At 53.5% G+C, this 16,953-nt stretch overlaps 2 protein-coding genes across 22 annotated transcripts in view; one reads left to right on the top strand and one right to left on the bottom strand.

Annotated features, from left to right (window-relative positions):
• The window catches only part of KRCC1 (lysine rich coiled-coil 1), a 28,036-nt gene extending 18,226 nt beyond the window's left edge, over positions 1 to 9,810 (top strand). For 7 of the 21 annotated variants that reach the window (XR_014583155.1, XR_014583156.1, XR_014583171.1 and 4 more), the window contains one exon: positions 111 to 9,810. The gene's annotated coding sequence lies outside the window, so the exon portion shown is untranslated. The remainder of the gene's footprint in view (positions 1 to 110) is intronic. The other 14 variants (XR_014583162.1, XR_014583157.1, XR_014583158.1 and 11 more) reach the window with 14 other exon arrangements.
• LOC310898279 (uncharacterized protein) lies at positions 7,059 to 16,340 on the bottom strand. The gene is made up of 2 exons (XM_083833041.1): positions 16,187 to 16,340; positions 7,059 to 10,530 (listed from the first exon to the last, which is right to left on the bottom strand). The coding sequence occupies exon 2, from the start codon at positions 10,518 to 10,520 to the stop codon at positions 7,896 to 7,898; it is 2,625 nt and encodes an 874-aa protein (XP_083689167.1). The 5' UTR covers positions 10,521 to 10,530; positions 16,187 to 16,340; the 3' UTR covers positions 7,059 to 7,895.
• Between the last annotated feature and the right edge of the window lie 613 nt (positions 16,341 to 16,953).

The raw sequence follows: 16,953 nt of genomic DNA, 5'->3' as shown, positions 1-16,953 counted from the left end.
TACCCTTTATTGTAAATGTCTTTTTTTTTTTTTTCCACTTCTTGGTAGCAAAGGAATACCCACTGTCAATAGTGAAAGCTAATTCTGTTCATCTGTTCTTCTCATTAAAGGTACCAAAGCATCCCAGTTCTGATTTGAGAAACAAATGGAGTCACAGATCTTTCTGTCACATCTGAGCAGGCAGACCTGCAGGTCTGTCTGGAGACCCCTCGGAGTCAGGGCTGTTTTATGCAGGAGGGCTCAGACACTGGGACAGGTTCCTGGAGAGGTGGCTGATGCCCCTGCCTGGCACTGCTCAAGAGGCATTTGTACGATGCCCTCAGTAATGTGCTTTGACTTTTGGTTAGCCCTGAAGTGCTCAGGCACTTGGACTCGATGATTTTTGTGGGTCCCCTCCAGCTGAGCTGTTCTGTCCTGTTGTATGTCGCTGCTCCCAAAGCAGACTGCTGCTGCTCATTTCCCCTCCTGTCCCCTGAAGGTCACCATCCCTGGGGATCCTTGCTGTCCCTCAGCTGTTCTCACTCACAGCAAACTTCAGCTTAAACCCTGACAAGGGCAGTGAGCATCAGAGAGAGGCAAGGCAGCCTTCTGCTGGAGCAGAGTTAACAAGAAATGCCTGAAGCCGTTCGAGTCGCTTGTTCAATGAAACACGTGGAGCCTCAATGCTCACCTCTGAAAGCAGCTGTCAGCTTCAGTGTCCTATGATGAGTGGTAAGAACATGCTTTTCTGCAAGATACTGTCACTTTTTAATTGTTTGGTTTCCCTTTTATGACTTTTTTTTTTTACAGTTTGTTTTTTCTGTGACTGGCAGCAACATGTGAAAACATTCATAGTGAGATCCTAGTGCTAGGTACGTTTGAAAAAGACCACAACTGAAATAGGACATCTCTTTCTGCATCCCGTAAAGCGAGCAAGAAGTTGGTTTCACCGGGGAAGGATCTTGTTTCAAGTCTTGAGATAAATAAAAGGGAGAACCGCTGCACTCGCCCTGCATGCCCTGAACTCCGGCTGTGGTTTCAGCGAGGCACAGAGAGCGCTGCCACCTGCCAAGTTAACCCTACCCTTGGCTTCTGAGGCATCCCCTCATCATCCCCCAGCTGCGAACTTGTCCAAGGGTATTTTTCTAAAGACTGAGAGCGTTTCAGTTGAAAACCAGGTAAATCACTTGAGTGCAGTGCCTTTAGCCACATCTCCAATTTACCATGTTTCTGCGGAATCAGATTGCGGCGTGCAACCGGTGTTTGAGCTAGCTGGAGGACTATTAGCAGTTTAACTAAATTAAAGTGTGCTTTTTCAGAGCAGAGCTGTTGGCCAGCACTGCCATCCTCCGCTACAGAAGCTGACAGTGTGCCTAATGGCTGTGCTCACCGGCCAGAGCACCGAGGTTAAAGCACCGGGCTGGGGACTGAGGGATTTGGGTTTTCTCTTCCCAGCCTTTCTACAAGCTTCTCGTGTGCTTAACGACTCGCTGAGCCCCTGGTGCCAGATGAGCTTGTCCTGCTGCAGCTTTTTTAGCCTTAGCATCTTACAGCTGCTGGCTGCTCTTCTCATCCACCAGCAGGAACAACCTGAGGGAGCGGTGTTCAGCCCTGCCAGCTGTGCTCATGTCCTTCCAGCTGTCCCCATTTCCTATCCTGCTGGCATTTTGAGAGTGAGGTGCTAAGCAGCTAGGCACAGGATCCTTTTTAACCCAGACCCGCTGTAGCGGGTATGACTGTACAGCTGAACTGGCGCACAATGCAGGTAGCACAAAAATGAGGCACAAAAAAAAAAAAGAAACCAAAAGTAGGTTCAGTGCCATAAATCTTTCAGCAGGAAAGCTATGGGAGGGAAAAAAAAAAAAAGAGCAACACTATTCTGTATTTTATTTCAGGGAGATCAATTTCCAGATGAAAGCAATGAAGTGCTATTCCACCAGTTATTTCTCATGAAGATTTAGGCATTAACTCCTATCGAATGGTTTTCTTAGAGCTACAGAAAAATGCCTGCCCGGGATTGCTACTAGGTGCCTGTTGGCAATCCCTGCTGTTCGGGCGTAAGTCTCAATTTCCACAAGTGACTGACAGTGTGGGTTTCCAAGTCCTGAACCCCTGCAGGAGCCTACTTCGCACAGGGTGCTGAGTACCACTTGCATCACAGCCCAGCTTTGCTGTAGGGTCGATACACAGCACCACCAGGCAGAAATACAGACCCTCAGGCTACTGACCTTTCTTTCTTGCACCCACAGGCTCAAGTCCCAGCTCCTTCTCTACTTAAGACATGAAAGCTTGAAATAGAACCAAAATATCAAGGGCAGAAAGGGGGAAAGAAGTGGTACGTTGTGTGTTTTTTTCCCTCCAAGATCTGTGGGGAAGACTGAAAGTCCGTGCGTGGGCAGAAAGGGTGATTCAAGGGAGACCTTTAAAAGGAAGTTGGATTTCTTAGAATTCAGAATGATACCGATTAAAGCAGGGTTCTGGGCGTTGCTGGCGCTGCTGCACTTCTGGCACGTAACAAATAGTTTAAATAAAGTTGTTTTCCTCAAAACTTAGTGCTAGGCACTTGCAAACCATCTGCGTTATAAACTCTAGCTCTACAAGTGGAAGCACATTTATTGTTAGTAGGGTGCTATATGAGAAATAGTATATTAAATATGATACTTGTTTAGAATGAAGCTTTTTCCCTTGAAATGTTTCTTCTCTAGTTGCATTATACCAGTCTCTTGATGCTCTTTCTGAGCTGCAGTGACAAAAGCTTCCCTTAGCGTACAAGTCAGTAGAAATCACGACTTCTATTTGTGTGCACTCCCTTGTGTTAGTAACGTCAGCAGTGAATAACACACCGAAGTACCATGGTATGTATACATGCTTTCCTCAGAGTGTTAATCCATTCTGTGAAGTCTGCATCCTTACGTTTGTTTGACTTCAGGTGCAAACTAAATTATAACATTTGATTCATTCTCATAAAGTTGTCTGTGGATAAGCAAGTAGCTAGTACAAACAGCGCAGCTTTTCCCTGCGTTGTTGCGAAGGAGGGCAGGGAAAGAGGACACGAACGCGGCGTGCTTTCCCTGCTCCCAAGTGATGCTGAACTGCAGCGTTTGTCTGTAGGTCTGTCCAGGGGCCTGGAAGTCCCAGCCTCGAGCCTCTTGCTTTGTGCTGCCCCACGTTCCTGCAGTGCAGGAGGCCAGAGCCGCCTGGGCGAGGTGTTGGGTGACCGCTGAGATGTCAGACTTCTCAGCACCATGGAAGATCTGGCTCTTTTACCTGGCTTGTAGAAATCAACAGAGGTGTTGTTGCTGCGGCTTCGTGCAAGTCCAGATCAAGGGACCACGCAGGATGCCCTCAGTGCACGTGGGTTTTGCCTCAGACAACACCTCGGCTGCAACACCTGCATGCACCCTGAAGTTCCTGGGCCAAATAACTTGTGTCGGTGCTTGCGATCTGTGACTCTCGGGATGAGTGTCCCTTCCCTGCCTTTTTGTGTCTCTCTGCGACTCTGTCTGCCCTCGCAGCCCAGAGCAAGCTTCCTTAGAGTCTCCCGCACAATGACAGGATTGTGTGGAAAGGGCTTTGTTCTAAGAAAAACACCTCTCAAACCTGACACAGGAGGTCATGCCAGGTGCTTAGCTGCCTGCCTTCTGCTTTGTTTACAGCTTTTTCTTCTTTTTTCTAGCTTGGCAAAAGGAGACCTCAGACCACGCTCGTCTAGGAGCTTGCCACCCGTGCCTGCGGCGGAGCTGAGCATCGCTGGCTGCCTGCAGCACATCTGCGAGCAGGGGGCTCGCCGGGGCACAGCCTTTCATCTTCCCACTCCACGCTCAACACAGAAAGAAGCACTGGTTAGTGGAGAAGAGAAAGGTGAGACCGTACCCAAGAGCCGGTGTCCACCCCAGCCTCCAGAGTGCAGGCTCACGCACCTCCAGTGCTCACCTCGTGTCTGCGTCCCCTTTCAGTGTGACTTGGCCACTCAGGGCTGTGCGTTATCCCTAGAAACTGGCTGGGTTGAGATTATTAGTCAGGTCTGTGTTAAGCATGAAGGAAGCGAGGACAGACACAGCAACGCTGTCGCGGCCATCTTTTCTTGTTCATTAGTGAGTATGCTGTGGAGGCAAACAAGTCCTTGTTTGTTTATTTTTTTCCATTTATTTTTCTATTTTAATGTCTGTGGGGTACTCTGGTGCTGTTTGGATAGGCAAACATAAGCAAGCAGGCATCTTTGTAGCATTACCACAGTATTTGCTAGTAGGGTGAGGATAAAGCAATGGGAGCCCCCCAGCGTGATGGATTTGTTGCATTTATGCTTCAGAAACAACGTGGATAAGGCAAATAAGAGCCTTCAGGGGGGATCAGCAAATATAAGCCTAGGCCAGTGCCATCCAAACAGCCTTGAAAATGCTAATAAATAAACACCTGTATCCCTATTAGGCACCTCTGACTACAGGCACTAAAAATCACAGTCGAATGAGTTGTCTAAAAGGAGCTTTGGGTGCCTTGCGTTAGGCATCCAGGTTTGAAACTCCTGGCCTTTAATCACTTTAAGGGTGGCTGTGGAAACACGGCAGTCATTAAACTACCTGATGGCATGTTCTGTTTGTTTATGTCCTCAGGGAATCTGCAAGGGTCGGTGCCCACCTCCCCCTGGGGAGTGCTCGCCATGGGGATTTGTCCCTCACCCTCCTGCGTGACACGGGGAGGTGTCTGCCCTTTGCTGCTTTCCTCTGTCCCCAGTAATGCCCGATCATACCTGGGTTTATGAAAATAGTTGCTTCACTCCTGTATGCAGAGCCAAAACGTCTTTGTCCTACAGAAAATACTCTACTCAGTACAGAGAATAATCTGTACGTATCCTTGGAATGCATTTGGAAGGATGACACTAGAATGATTTGCTGGAATTGCGTGAGGAAGCTAAACAAAGGTTATGTTAAAGTCCTGACTGCGTATGGCCAGTGGTAGGAAATTTCTATTCCTCTTTTCCCATCTTTTCTCACTGTACTGGCATCAGCCAGGTCCCTTGTAATCATGCTGGGTGATGCTTTACCTGTTTGGGGTATGGAAGGGGGGACACACACATGACACGGAGCTGCAGCTATGACCTGTATCCTTCCAGCGGTGGAGACCATGCACAGAGCACTGCAACATCTACACACATGCAGGGGACAGTCCCTATGTTCTCCAACAGTCCCATGCTTCGCAGTTGAAAAAAGCTTTGCTTAGCTTCTAGAGATGCTAGAAAGAAAAGGAAATACATTTGTAAGTTTAAGGGTTGGGGTTTTTTTCCTGTTTCTTCTAGGCTGCCCTGTTCCAAGTAACCTCATGCGTTTCTGTTCTCTTTCCAGGTACCTGTGGTGCTCGTCCACTGGTTGAGCTGCTGAGAGTGGCTGGGGGAACAAGGACATCTTGATCGCCCCATGCTGTAGAAGGCCTACATCTTAATTACACAGCCTTGTGTTAATTTTGCCATACTCAAGTCTTGCCAATGATAGATCTCTCTCAAAACTGGAAATTGTTTCCGTCGTGTTTTATTTTTCAAGTGCAAACCCCCATGAATTTCCTGCATTTCCCTCTGCAGGGTATAACTTCAGTCATTTCACCACTCCTAAGAGTAAACTAACTCCCTCCGGGGTTATTTATGGTCCCTTCTTGGGCAGGGTGATTTATAGCCTCACTTCTTGAGGCTGCTGTGAGGAATAAATCGAGCATCTTCCTTCATGCTGAGTGCTGGCACGTCACCGAATTTCTCTGGGACGCTGCAAAGCAGAAAAAAAAATCAGCACAACCCAGAACCTGCCCCACGTTCCAGCGTTTTGGCTCTCATACCATCTCTCCTCACTGAGTCTCTGAATCCTGATGCCCATTATTCCACCTCCTAAAATTGATTTCTTCCATCAGGCCCACAAAAGAAGGCAATACTGCCAGTACCCAATAAATGGTGTCCAGCCAGGGTGCAGCACACTGCGGTACATCGCTGTCTGGTTGTGTCGCTCTGATCCTGGGGCTTTCTCCTCCCTTCTTACTGCTCCGTTACCCTGGGTCACCTCTGCAGTAAATTTACAGGTTGTAAAATATTGGGGGCCGGTGTCTGGCTGGCATTAGGGAAGGTAGAAAGCACACGGTGAAGGAAGAGGATAAAATTTACAGGTGGAAAAGATGGGTGAGAGAAAGGAAAGGGTGGGAAAAGGAGAGCCATGGCTAAGCCACGAGTCTGAGAGGCAAAGTTGGCGCAGGAGAGCGACACTGGTCCAAATGCTGCTGGTGGGCTTGGGAAAGCAGCTCTGGCAGACGGACAGAAATCTGCCAGCTTCTGCCTGGCCCTGCTCGAGGAGGTACAAAATGAACCTCATCAGCCCTGACAGTCCTCAGGGCTTCAGAAGGGAAAATAATAATAATTCCAAGATCTATTGAATGTTTTTTGTTGTTGTTTTTGTTTGGTTGGTTTTCACGGGGTAGGCACGCAGGCTGGAAAGTCTCTGCTGACCTTCAGAACCTGTGTGATCTACATAGATCCCCCTCTGCTCCAGAGCACAGGGACAAAACCAGCAGGGGATGTACATGACCATGCCCAGCCCAGCAGTTGCCTGTTGGCTTAAAGGGCAGTTTTTTAATCTTTTGCTTTCAGTCTGGATTGCAAAGGGCTTTTTGTCTGCACAGTGCACCCCATCCTCAGGGAAAGCAGCACCTCCGAGGTGACATTGGACACGTGGGCTGGAAATGAGATGGATGATGTATTTTTGTTTTTTGAATTCCCAGTGTTTTAAAGTAACCTGAGCCCCCTCCCCCCTATATATTTGAAGGCTTTTTTCTAATTCAGAGGCAGGGGTTGCAGGCCAGGAGAGGCAGAACGAAGGGGGCACTGTGCTTGTGTGGATGTGAGCTGTAATGCCAGCTCAGGGCCCTTCAAGGAAAAAATTCTTGTGTTTCAGTGAATATGCTGCAGACAAAAAGCAAAGGAGTCATTTTGGCCTGGTAATGGGGAAAAATAAAGCACATCTTTTGTTTTTACCAGAATTTCTCTTTACCGGTGCAGCTAAAGTTATAAACCTGGGTAGTGAACAGGCAGAGACTGAACAGACAGTTGGTCCTCTAACAAACAATTTTATTGGGTACGTGCACTACTAAGCAAAGCAAAACTAAGCTAAGCAAAGCAAAGCGGTGATGTCCAGGCTCCAAACACAAAATCTCACCAATCCGTTGGCCAGACGTCCTGGGAGTCTTGGGGACCCAGAGCTGGTCGCTGCAAAGGTCCGTGTGGATTCAGCTCCTTTGAGTCCAAGGGTCTTTTGTTCTGCTCGGCTTTTATCACTTTTCCAAGTCTCTGAGGCTGGTAACACTTCTGCCATCTTCCGTGGCTGCTTTTCTGCACTCAGGCATTACATTCCCTTCCATTTCCTTCCAAAGACACTGTCCTTGGCTTTCCCTAACCTCTTCTTCTCTGCTTAAGGAGTCTTAAACCACACAAGAGCAGCTTCTTCTCATTAGCGTTTGGAGCTGGGACATTCAAAGATAAGTTTCTTAAGCTAACTCTTACTTTTTTACTGGGAGGGTAATCAAGCACTGGAACAGGTTGCCCAGAGAGGTTGCGGAGGCTCCATCTACAGAAATAGTCAAAACCCAACTGGACACAGTCCTAGGCAATCTGCTCTGGGTGACCCCGCTTGAGCAGGGGGGGTTGGACCAGATCATCTCAAGAGGTCCCTTCCAACCTCAACCATTCTGTGATTCAAGCCAACCGCAGGCAGCTTGGCCTGCCCGCCGCTCCTGGGAGGCCCTCTTATAACAGAGGAGGCCACCCCTCACATCAAGGTCTGGTATGGCGTGTGTCCCCACCGCTCAACGCCTACTGGGTTGCAGCCAACAGCGGAGCTAAGGGTTCTTCTTGGTGGCAAACACAGAGGCCAACCCAGTCTTGCCCTTGACTATGGTAGGAGGCGCTTGGCCAGCCCCAGTTGGTTCAGCTGGCTGTCAATGCAGAGCCTCACCTGCCTTATCCAGTAACAAGTGGCCACCATGGCAAGGCACAAGCAGGCTTGCATGAGCAGGATGATCACAACGGGATGCAGGAGCGCGTTGAAGATGCCGGTGGCGGTGGGGGACCAGCCAAAGAATATTTCCCACCAGTGGTGCTCTCCCACCCTCTTAATCCGCTCTATTACCTGCTTTATGACATTGCCATCGTGGTGTACAGTTATTAGGATTTTTTTAGCTTCTGCCTTAGCATTTTCTAAAAGCTGCTGTAAATTTGCATGCTCTAACATTTCTTTAACTAGCGACAAATCCATACCGATCGGGGTCGGGGTTATACTACGATACAGGGTATAGTTTCTGATTAGCAATTGGCTAGTGAACACGGGCGGCTTATACACAAAATCACAGCCTCTAATGATAGCTACATTGCAAGCACACATATTTGAATCATTGAATACGGTCTGATTGTAAATGTCATTAATTTGCACGTATTTACACATCGTTCTAAAACACACGCACCCTTTCCCTACATAAACTAACACGGTTTTATTATTGCTCTGCGGGTTGATCTCAAAGTGGCACACCCCCTCGCTGGTATCAAAGCAAACATCGCTTGCCTTAAGGGCATCATCTTCGCAAATGAATCCCAGCCCCCGCTCCAAAATGCAGGCTTCCAAATCTACTGACTGCCACTTTTTGTCTGACACTCTCGCCCACATGCGGTGGTCCAGTGGGTAGACCACGGACCCGTTAGTGTTAATCCCCAGGGCCACGATGGGGTAGACCTTTTCGATGCGGGCCTCCGCCACGGTCAGGACGTAGGCGATGACTGCATTGAGGACCTGGTCATGGGTGAAGTTCACCAGCCTCCACCAGGCTTGGAGCTGCCGCTCCTTGTCCGTGGCCGCGTCCCACACGATCTTTCGGACCTCGGTGGGGAGGACGCCGTTGTCGCCGTCCCTCAGGATACCTGCAACGACACTCTGCACCCACGTCTGGGCCTGGATGCAACTCAGAGCAAGGGAGACGTTATTTTGTTCGATTCCCAGCGCCTGCAACAGCACCTGGTGGTCTTTCTCGCTTATTTTTTCCCAAGTGGGCAACACCTCCGACACAAGCCACTGCCCCATCCCCAGGCTGGCCAGGGATGAGTTCAGGGGGCTGAGGAGGCCCTGCACGCCTGACGTGACGGCCTCCAGCTTGTTGGCCAGGACCTCAACGTTCATGCTGTTGAGCACTCCCAGCCCGGCGCCTCCTCCTCCCAGCGCCGTGGCCAGAAGGTCTCTCCTGGCCCGGGCCCCCTGGATGGAGCGGCTGTGAAGCCACGCGAGCCAGCCAGTGTAGAGGGTGGACAGGAAGGGGGTGCAGTGCGGTCTGACGGAAGAAATATTAACCGTAGACAGGGACAGCACCACCTTCTTCAATGACCGGACGGGGCTGGTCAATAGCTCTTGGATGTGATTTTGCTTGACTACATACGGGCCTATTTTTGAAACAAAGGGACGCTGGACAGCAAAGATGGGGAACTCTTTCTGAAATCCTTCAGGGCCTCCTATCAACCACTTTCCTCCAAGCTCGGGAGACATTTCTACGCTCAGGTTTCCTTGACACCACACCTGGAGGTTTATGAGCGGGTGTGGGCAGTATCCATAATCCTGGCTATACCACGAGGCCTCTGCCTTTAATTCAGATCTATTGAGTATTTTGCTCTCACGGGGGCAATTTAATAACACGGCCCACTTACGGCCATTAGGGGCAGAGATAGTCACAGTGGTGCCATTAATTTTCCTCGGGTCAGTTATACTTGCTTGAGAATATCTAATTTCCAATTTTACTTGGTTCCCCACTTCAGCGTATTGGGCTGCACGCCAGGCCAAAAAATGGCACCTCAGGACCTTAAGGGCAGCAAATGAATGCATCGTAGTGCTAATCTTAAATTTAAATGACAGTCCCACACTGTTTTGGGCCCAGAGACAGACCACAAATACTGGCTGGACTAGAGTAAAGTTGCACCAACAATCCAATTTTTCCATGGCACAGTTTTTTTTCTGACTCTTCTTGGTTTTTACTTCAGTTACGGAGATTTGAGTTACCCGCTGATGAGTGGAACCATTAACTACCCTGCACCCTACTTTTATTTCTTGGCCCACCTTCCCCAGCAGCTGCGGAAGCCTGCTTGTGCTATCCCAGCTCCATTCATTTTCCAAATACACCTCAGCCCCGTGCATAACTACTGTTGACAAATTTAAGCCTTTGTTAGAATTTAATCCCATGCTTCCCGTATATTTTACGTGAGCTTGAGACCAGGGCCAATCCGTGCCAATTTTTGTGTATCGTCTAACCCTGTGCTGGACTGCGGCCCATTTGTCGGGGTGTCTTGCTAAGTGGGAATGACTGACTTGTTCTTGGAGGTGCTGGTGTGTTGGTTGGGCGTGTTGCATGCTCAGCGCTATAAACATACCAGAAATCAAAGCAAATCCTGCAACCACAAATTTGAAAGCATTTTCCCCGCAGCACAAACAGGGCTGGTGATGCCGCGAAGTTCGCCCTTCCCGCTGGTCACAATCGCCTTCCATTTTCCTTCATCTGCAAAACATAAGCAAAGCGGGCTCTCCAGCCCCGTTAATTTCCCTTCCATGCTTTTAATTGTGAAGAGTGGAACCATTTTTCCTGCCTTTTCGCCCCCTTTCTGATTTCTACCTGGTACATGGAGGGGCTGGCCTTGTTCACAACCCTAACCGGCCCCATCCACTGGGGTCCCAGCACCTGGTTCTTCTCTCTAACCCCCCGATACGTTACCAGGTCCCCCGTGTTCCACTCCATGGGGCGCAGCAGCGCTCCCAGCTGCTTATCCATCTTGTGGATGTTGGCCTCCTGCACCAAGGCGAGCTGGTGGTACGTAGCCGACACCGTCCTCAGCATGTCCTGAACCCACCTGTCTGTCAGCACGCGGGGCTGCAGCTCGTCTGGAGGCTCCCCTCTTTGCCACCAGTGCTCCAGCAGCTTCGGGTCTCTTGCAGGAGGCAGTTTTGGGGGAGAAGGCGCATGAGATGCCACGGCCCCCCGCAACGCCATCAGGACCAAGGGGAGTTTCTGATCCCAGTCCTTCCTTTGCTGGTTTACAAGCTTCCGCAGCGCAGTCTTCAGTGTTTGGTTGGGCCCCTCCATAGAGCCGGGCTTCTGGAAATGCCCCGTGATGTGAAGCTTTTGCTTAATGCCCAAGGCCTGGCACACCCCTTTCGAGACTTCCCCGACGAAGCGTTGGCCGTGGTCCGAGTCGATCTCCTTTGGGACGCCCCATCGTGAGAAGACGTGCTCTACCAGGATCTTGGCAGTCGCGCTGGCTGTGTTGTTTCGAGCCGGAAACGCTTCCACCCACTTGGTGAAGTTATCGCTGATCACCAGGCAATACTTGTTCCCTTGGGCCGTTTGGGGCAAAGGGCCGATAAACTCCATCTGCAACTTGCTCCACGGCCCAGAAATCCTCTGGTGGCCCAGCAGGGCTTTTGCTGTTTTCGCATCGGGATTGTTGGCCGCACAGGTGAGGCAGTTGCTGACGTACCTCTCCACATCCTCTCTCATGTCAGGCCACCACCCTGCACCCTGCAGCCTCGCCAAGGTCTTATCTGTCCCCAAATGCCCCTGCTCATGAGCCAGGGCCACCAGCTCTGTCCGGACAAGCTCAGGCACCACCCATACCGGGAAGTCTGCCCCCTCTCTCCGCGCCAGGACCAGCCCTGAGACGTCCTTCCAGACCTTGCACCCTTTGTACTCCCTGCCCTGTGCTAGCTCCCGGACGCTCGGGTCTTGCGCCTGCAAGCCCAGCAGGTCCACGCTCTCCCTGTTCCTGCCTGCAGCCACCAACAAGGGGCCATTCTCCAAGATCTTGCTGGCCTTCCACATCTGCCCTTCCTTAGCCCCTTGTTTGGCTTTGGCATCCGCCTCCTTGTTCCACTTGGCCTCCTCCGTCCCCTTCTTGTGGGCCTTGACCTTAATTATCTGGGCCGGGTGTGCTCTCTGCTCCGCCAGCTTGGCGAGGTACAGCAGCTTTTTGGCATAGGTGACGGGCTTGCCATCGGCAGACTGCATGTCCCTCTCCCTCCAGAGCGGCAACCACTCCAGGGCCGCCCTCACCACCCAGCCCGAGTCAGAAAATATGGCCAGCGGCTGGTCTGCCGGCGTGTTTTCGAGGGCGACCGTCACGGCCACCAGCTCAGCAGCCTGGATGGAGTGCGGCAGGCACTTCCCCTTGACCACCTCCCCGGTGCCCCGGTTGACGGCGGCGTAGCCGGTGTAGGGCACCCCTTCCTCGTGGTAGTTGGACCCGTCTACGAACCACACCGCATAGCCTCTGTCCTTGGCCTCTGCCAGGCTGATGCTGCTCTCAAATAGGGGTGCCCTCTGTGGCTTCGGCTCCTCCACCTCCTCCCCATCCTTGTCACCACTGATGACCACCCCGTAGGAGCCAGCTGAGGGCTCATGGGCCTCCCCGGGGGTGTCTTTGTTGGGCAATGCCAGCACCCAGTTGGCCATCCTGGGGCAGCGCGTGGGACCATTCCCCTCCTTCCCTGACAAGAGGTACCTCACTGGGGCACCAGAGGTCCTCAGCAGCACCGGGGCCGACCCCACCAGATACTCCCAGTGCTGTAGGGCCCAGATCAAGGCCAAAACCTCCCTCTCGTATGCGGTGAATTGCTGCTCAGCTGGTGTCAAGAGCCGCGAGGCATGGGCGATGGGCTGGATGTGGGCACCATGGTGTTGGCCAAGGGTGGCCCGCAGCCCCATCCCCACGCTGGCCAGCTGCAGCACGTAGGGTCTGTCCCCACGGGGCCGTGCCAGCATGGGGGCTCGCGCCACACTCTCCTTTAAGATTTTAACTGCCTCATCCTGCTCTGGACCCCACTCCCACGGGGTGTCCTTCTTGAGGAGCTTGCAGAGCGGAGCAGCTTTCTCTGCATAGCCCTCAACGAACTCCCGGGAGAACCTCACAAGAGCCAAAAAGGACCGTAGGGTGGCGATGTCGGCCGGTGCCGACACTTTCTGTATCAACTCAACCCGCTGCTTCTCCAGCGAGCGCCCTTCCTCTCCCAGAGTCACCCCTAAATATGACACCTCCTTCCAGCACAGCTGGGCCTTTGTTGGGCTGACCCTGAACCCTGTCTTCTGGATGGCCTCCAGCACCTCTGCCAGGACCTCCAGGTTCTCCTCCTTGGTCCGGGTGTGGATGAGGATGTCGCCAGCACAGGACAGCACGCTCTCCTTGTGGCTGAGCTTCTCCCACATCCTCGTCACTTGCATGTGGCAAATGGTGGGGGTGTTGTGAAACCCCGGGGGGACTCTTGCAAAGGTGAACTGCCGTCCCCGGAGGGTGAAGGCAAACTTGTGCCAGGACTCGGGGTGCAAGGGGATAGCGAAGGACGCACTGGTCAGGCTGAGCACTGAGAACCACTCGGATCCCCGCGAGATGGCTGCCATGACATCGGGGTATTTGGCCACCACGGACGTCCTCAGAGGGGTAACCTGGTTGAGGGCACTGTAGTTGACCGTCAGCCTCCAGGTTTTCCCGTCAGCCTTCCTCAGGGGCCACACCGGGGCATTGCTGGTGCTCTGCTGCTCCACCAGCACCCCCTGCTCTAGCAGGGTTTTGACCGTGTCCCACAGGCCCTCCTCAGCCTCAGCCGGGTACTGGGGCTGCTGCTGAGGAGGGGGGTCTGGCCCTTTTATCACCACTATGGTGTCGATCTGCCCACAGTCCAGCTTGTTCTTTGCCCAGACCTGTGGGAACTGCTCCGTCACCCGTTTCACTCGGGGCTCCCATTCGGGGTGGATCAGGAGCTCGGGAGCTTTGACCGACATGACCCTGTGGCTCGCCGGGATGACCGGTGCATCGCTTTGGGGGCAGTGTAATAGTTTTTGGTTTGCCAGGTCCACCACCACCCCCATCTTTGTAAGTGTGGAGATGGCCAAAATTCCTGGCTTTCCATTCATTTCCATTTTCCCAAATTTTTCAGACCCCTTGGCAGTTCCAATTTCAAAGGGTACTGGCCCTGTGAAGGGCACTGAGGATTTTTGGCCATTTGGCCCAGTTATTTCAATAATTTCACATGTTTGGAAGAGCCCGCTTTCGCCAGGGGTCATATTCAGAATTGAATAAGAGGCACCAGTATCAATTAACATCACTTGTCCAAGCACCCCTCCCCCAATAGTTATATCAACTATCAGGCGCCCCCACAAATCGGTCTTAATCGGTGCCAAAAAAAGGGGCGATGCAGGTGCCTGGCAGCCCTATTGCTGAGCCTTAGACCCCGGGTCGATGGGGTTGGAGCTGCTGTGCTTCTTGGCCTCGTGCAGCGCCAGCTTTCGGAAAAGCTCGGCGTCTGGCAAGCCGTCAATGTCCTCCTGCTTCTCGTATTTGATCAAGCGCTTCCTCAGCTCAGCCCGCCAAGGGTTGGACTTCTGAAACCTTGGCCCTTGCTGGTTTTCCTTCCCCAAGCCATTCTTGCCATCAGGATCTTTCCTGTTGTCCCCTTGCATTTTCCTCACCCCCGCGTTTTGGAAGGACATGGCTGAGGTTTTTCCCTTCTTCCCCCCCAGCATGTACCCCGGGAACGCCTGCTTTTGCAGCTCGAAATTCTGGGTCAGGATCTGCTCTAGCTCCGACAGCGGCTTCCTCGCCGCGTCCCCACCCGCGATCACCCGCAGGGGTGGGGTCAGCCCCACCACCAGCGGCTCCTTGAATTCGGGCCTGTCAAAATCGAGGGGGGAGTCCTTCGAGCCGGGCAGCCCGGCCATCTGGTAGAGCATCTTCTTACGGTTGACGTAGGCGTCGGGCCGCTCCTCGGGGTTCTGCTTCTCCTGGTGGAACAGCACCAAGGGGTTGACCTCGGGGAAAAACACCTTCAGCACGGCTGACTGGACATCCCCGATGTCCTGGACGTTGCCCATCTGCACGTCCCCTGGCAGGGCCGCGAAATCGTCGGGTTTCATGCATTTTCTCACCACGTCTATCAGGTCACTGACGGCGTTGCCGCTCTGGCACCTGGGCAGCCTCTGGGCCCGCGACAGCCAGTTGACAGCCGTCTCCTTTGTCAGCGGCCCCAACATCTTCCCCACCGTCTTGAGCTGCTCGGGGGTGAACCAGAGCACGGCCCTGTTGGTGTCGATGGCCTGCAGCGGGCCGTGGCTGGCCGGCTCCTCGGGGGGGCTCTTTTTAATTTTAGCAGCCTCAGCCTCAGAGCCCTGCAGCTGGCACATCTCCTCCCGCAGGGGAGCGTATGGGGATGGCCTGGTGGGGCCGTTAGCCCCCCACACGTCATCCTCATAGTCGTAGTGGGGGGGGTGCGGGTCCAGGGAGTCGTCCCCCTCCCCGTTCCCGAACCGGCTCCTCTTGCCCTGAATGGCGGCCACAATGCCCCGCGACACCCCCAGCTCGGCCTGCAGCTCCTGGATCTTGGCGTGGCACACCTTGTGATCGGGGCCAGTGCCCCGGTCCCGCTGCACGTCCTGCAGGACGGCCCGCACCGCGCTTTGAGCGTCGTGCGTCTCCCCGATCCACTTGCCCACCTCCTTCTCCAGCTCCTCCGTCTTCAGCTTCTCGTAGCCCAGCTTGTTCTCCAGCCGGGTTATCTCCACCGCGCTCCTCAGCGAGTCCCCGCACAAGCCCTGCACCTCCGCCCGCAGGTTGTCCACCTGCATCTTGAGCTCGCCCTTGGCCTGCTCCAGCGTCTGCACGCTCTCAAGAGCCTCTTTAAGCAGCTTAGACAACTCCCTGCCCACCATCAGCAAACCCTGCAAGGCCGCTCTTTTCTTGCACTTGTTGGTGGGTTTGGGCTTTTTGGTCTCCTCGGACCAGCTCTCCCACTGCTGACACAACTGCTGGTACGCCTCCGGGCCCTGGAAGGCCCCCGGGGACCACACTGGGGGGAGACACTTCTGGAGCACAAACTGCTCCAGCTTCCAGTTGCTAACGATATCGGTCATCATAGCGAGAAGGGAAAGGGGGGGCGAGCTGAGAAACGGCTCTGTCTCACAGCCAAGCTACCATAACACCAGCACCCGCGTCCCACCCGACCCCGCGAGCCGCCCCTCCGAAAAGCCCCTCGCCGCTCGCCCGGGGACGTCAAGGGAAGGGGACAGCGGGGACAGGTAGCCGCGGCCTCGCGGGCGGCCGCCGCGACCCACCCGCTCCCGGGGGACGGGTGAAGCGGAGCAGAGGCGTAGGACCCCGATAATAAGATCTCACCAATCCTCGGCTGGACGCGCTGCGAGTCCCGGGGACCTGGAGACGACGGATGCTGCAGAGCTCCGGTGGATTCAGCACCTTTAAGGTCAAGGTGTTTGTGGGGTCCCGGACCCGGTGGCTTTTTATAGGCATGGCAGGTCGTTGTTTGGGGCTGAAAACGCCTCTGTTTACTTCCTCGGTGGCTCTCCCTCCCTCAGGTGCTGCATCTCTGCGCTATCTTCCCAAGGACGCTTTCTTTGCCTTCCCTTATCCTCCCCTGCAGCGATAAGGGTGGCTGAAATCACAGGGCAGCAGGTGCTCTGCTCGTTGTTTTTTTGAGGGGGGCAGGATCAGTCACCGCACGCTCACGGTAATTTCTGCTCGCACCGAGTGACCTCAAGAGGGAGATCTGGAGGCGCTCACTGCTGCCTGAGCACCAGCACCCCCAAAATTCCCCTCGCGGCCTGCTTGCTTTCTGCATGCTTCTGCCAGAACCTGCCGGGGGTTCACACTTGGGCCCCCCCCACTGCTCACACCTGAACCTGTAACACAAAGTGACCCCACAGCCTCCTCGAGCCCAAATCTGCTTGCAAGACGGTAGGAGAATTCACCCGACTCACATTTCACATCCATTTTGGCTTCTGGACTCGAAAGGCAGCATTGCCACACCACCAGCCGGCCTCCTGCACACCGGCACGCACCTGGGGGGCGCAGCCCGTGCCCCACACCCTGAGAGGAGGCTGAACCCTGCCATCGCGGCGGCTGAGCGGCAGCTGTAGGGCTGCACC

Source organism: Anser anser (assembly GCF_964211835.1).
Source record: "Anser anser genome assembly, chromosome: 4".
In the NCBI taxonomy this organism is placed as follows: Eukaryota; Metazoa; Chordata; class Aves; order Anseriformes; family Anatidae; genus Anser; species Anser anser.
This window is presented reverse-complemented; position numbering and strand designations above follow the sequence as displayed.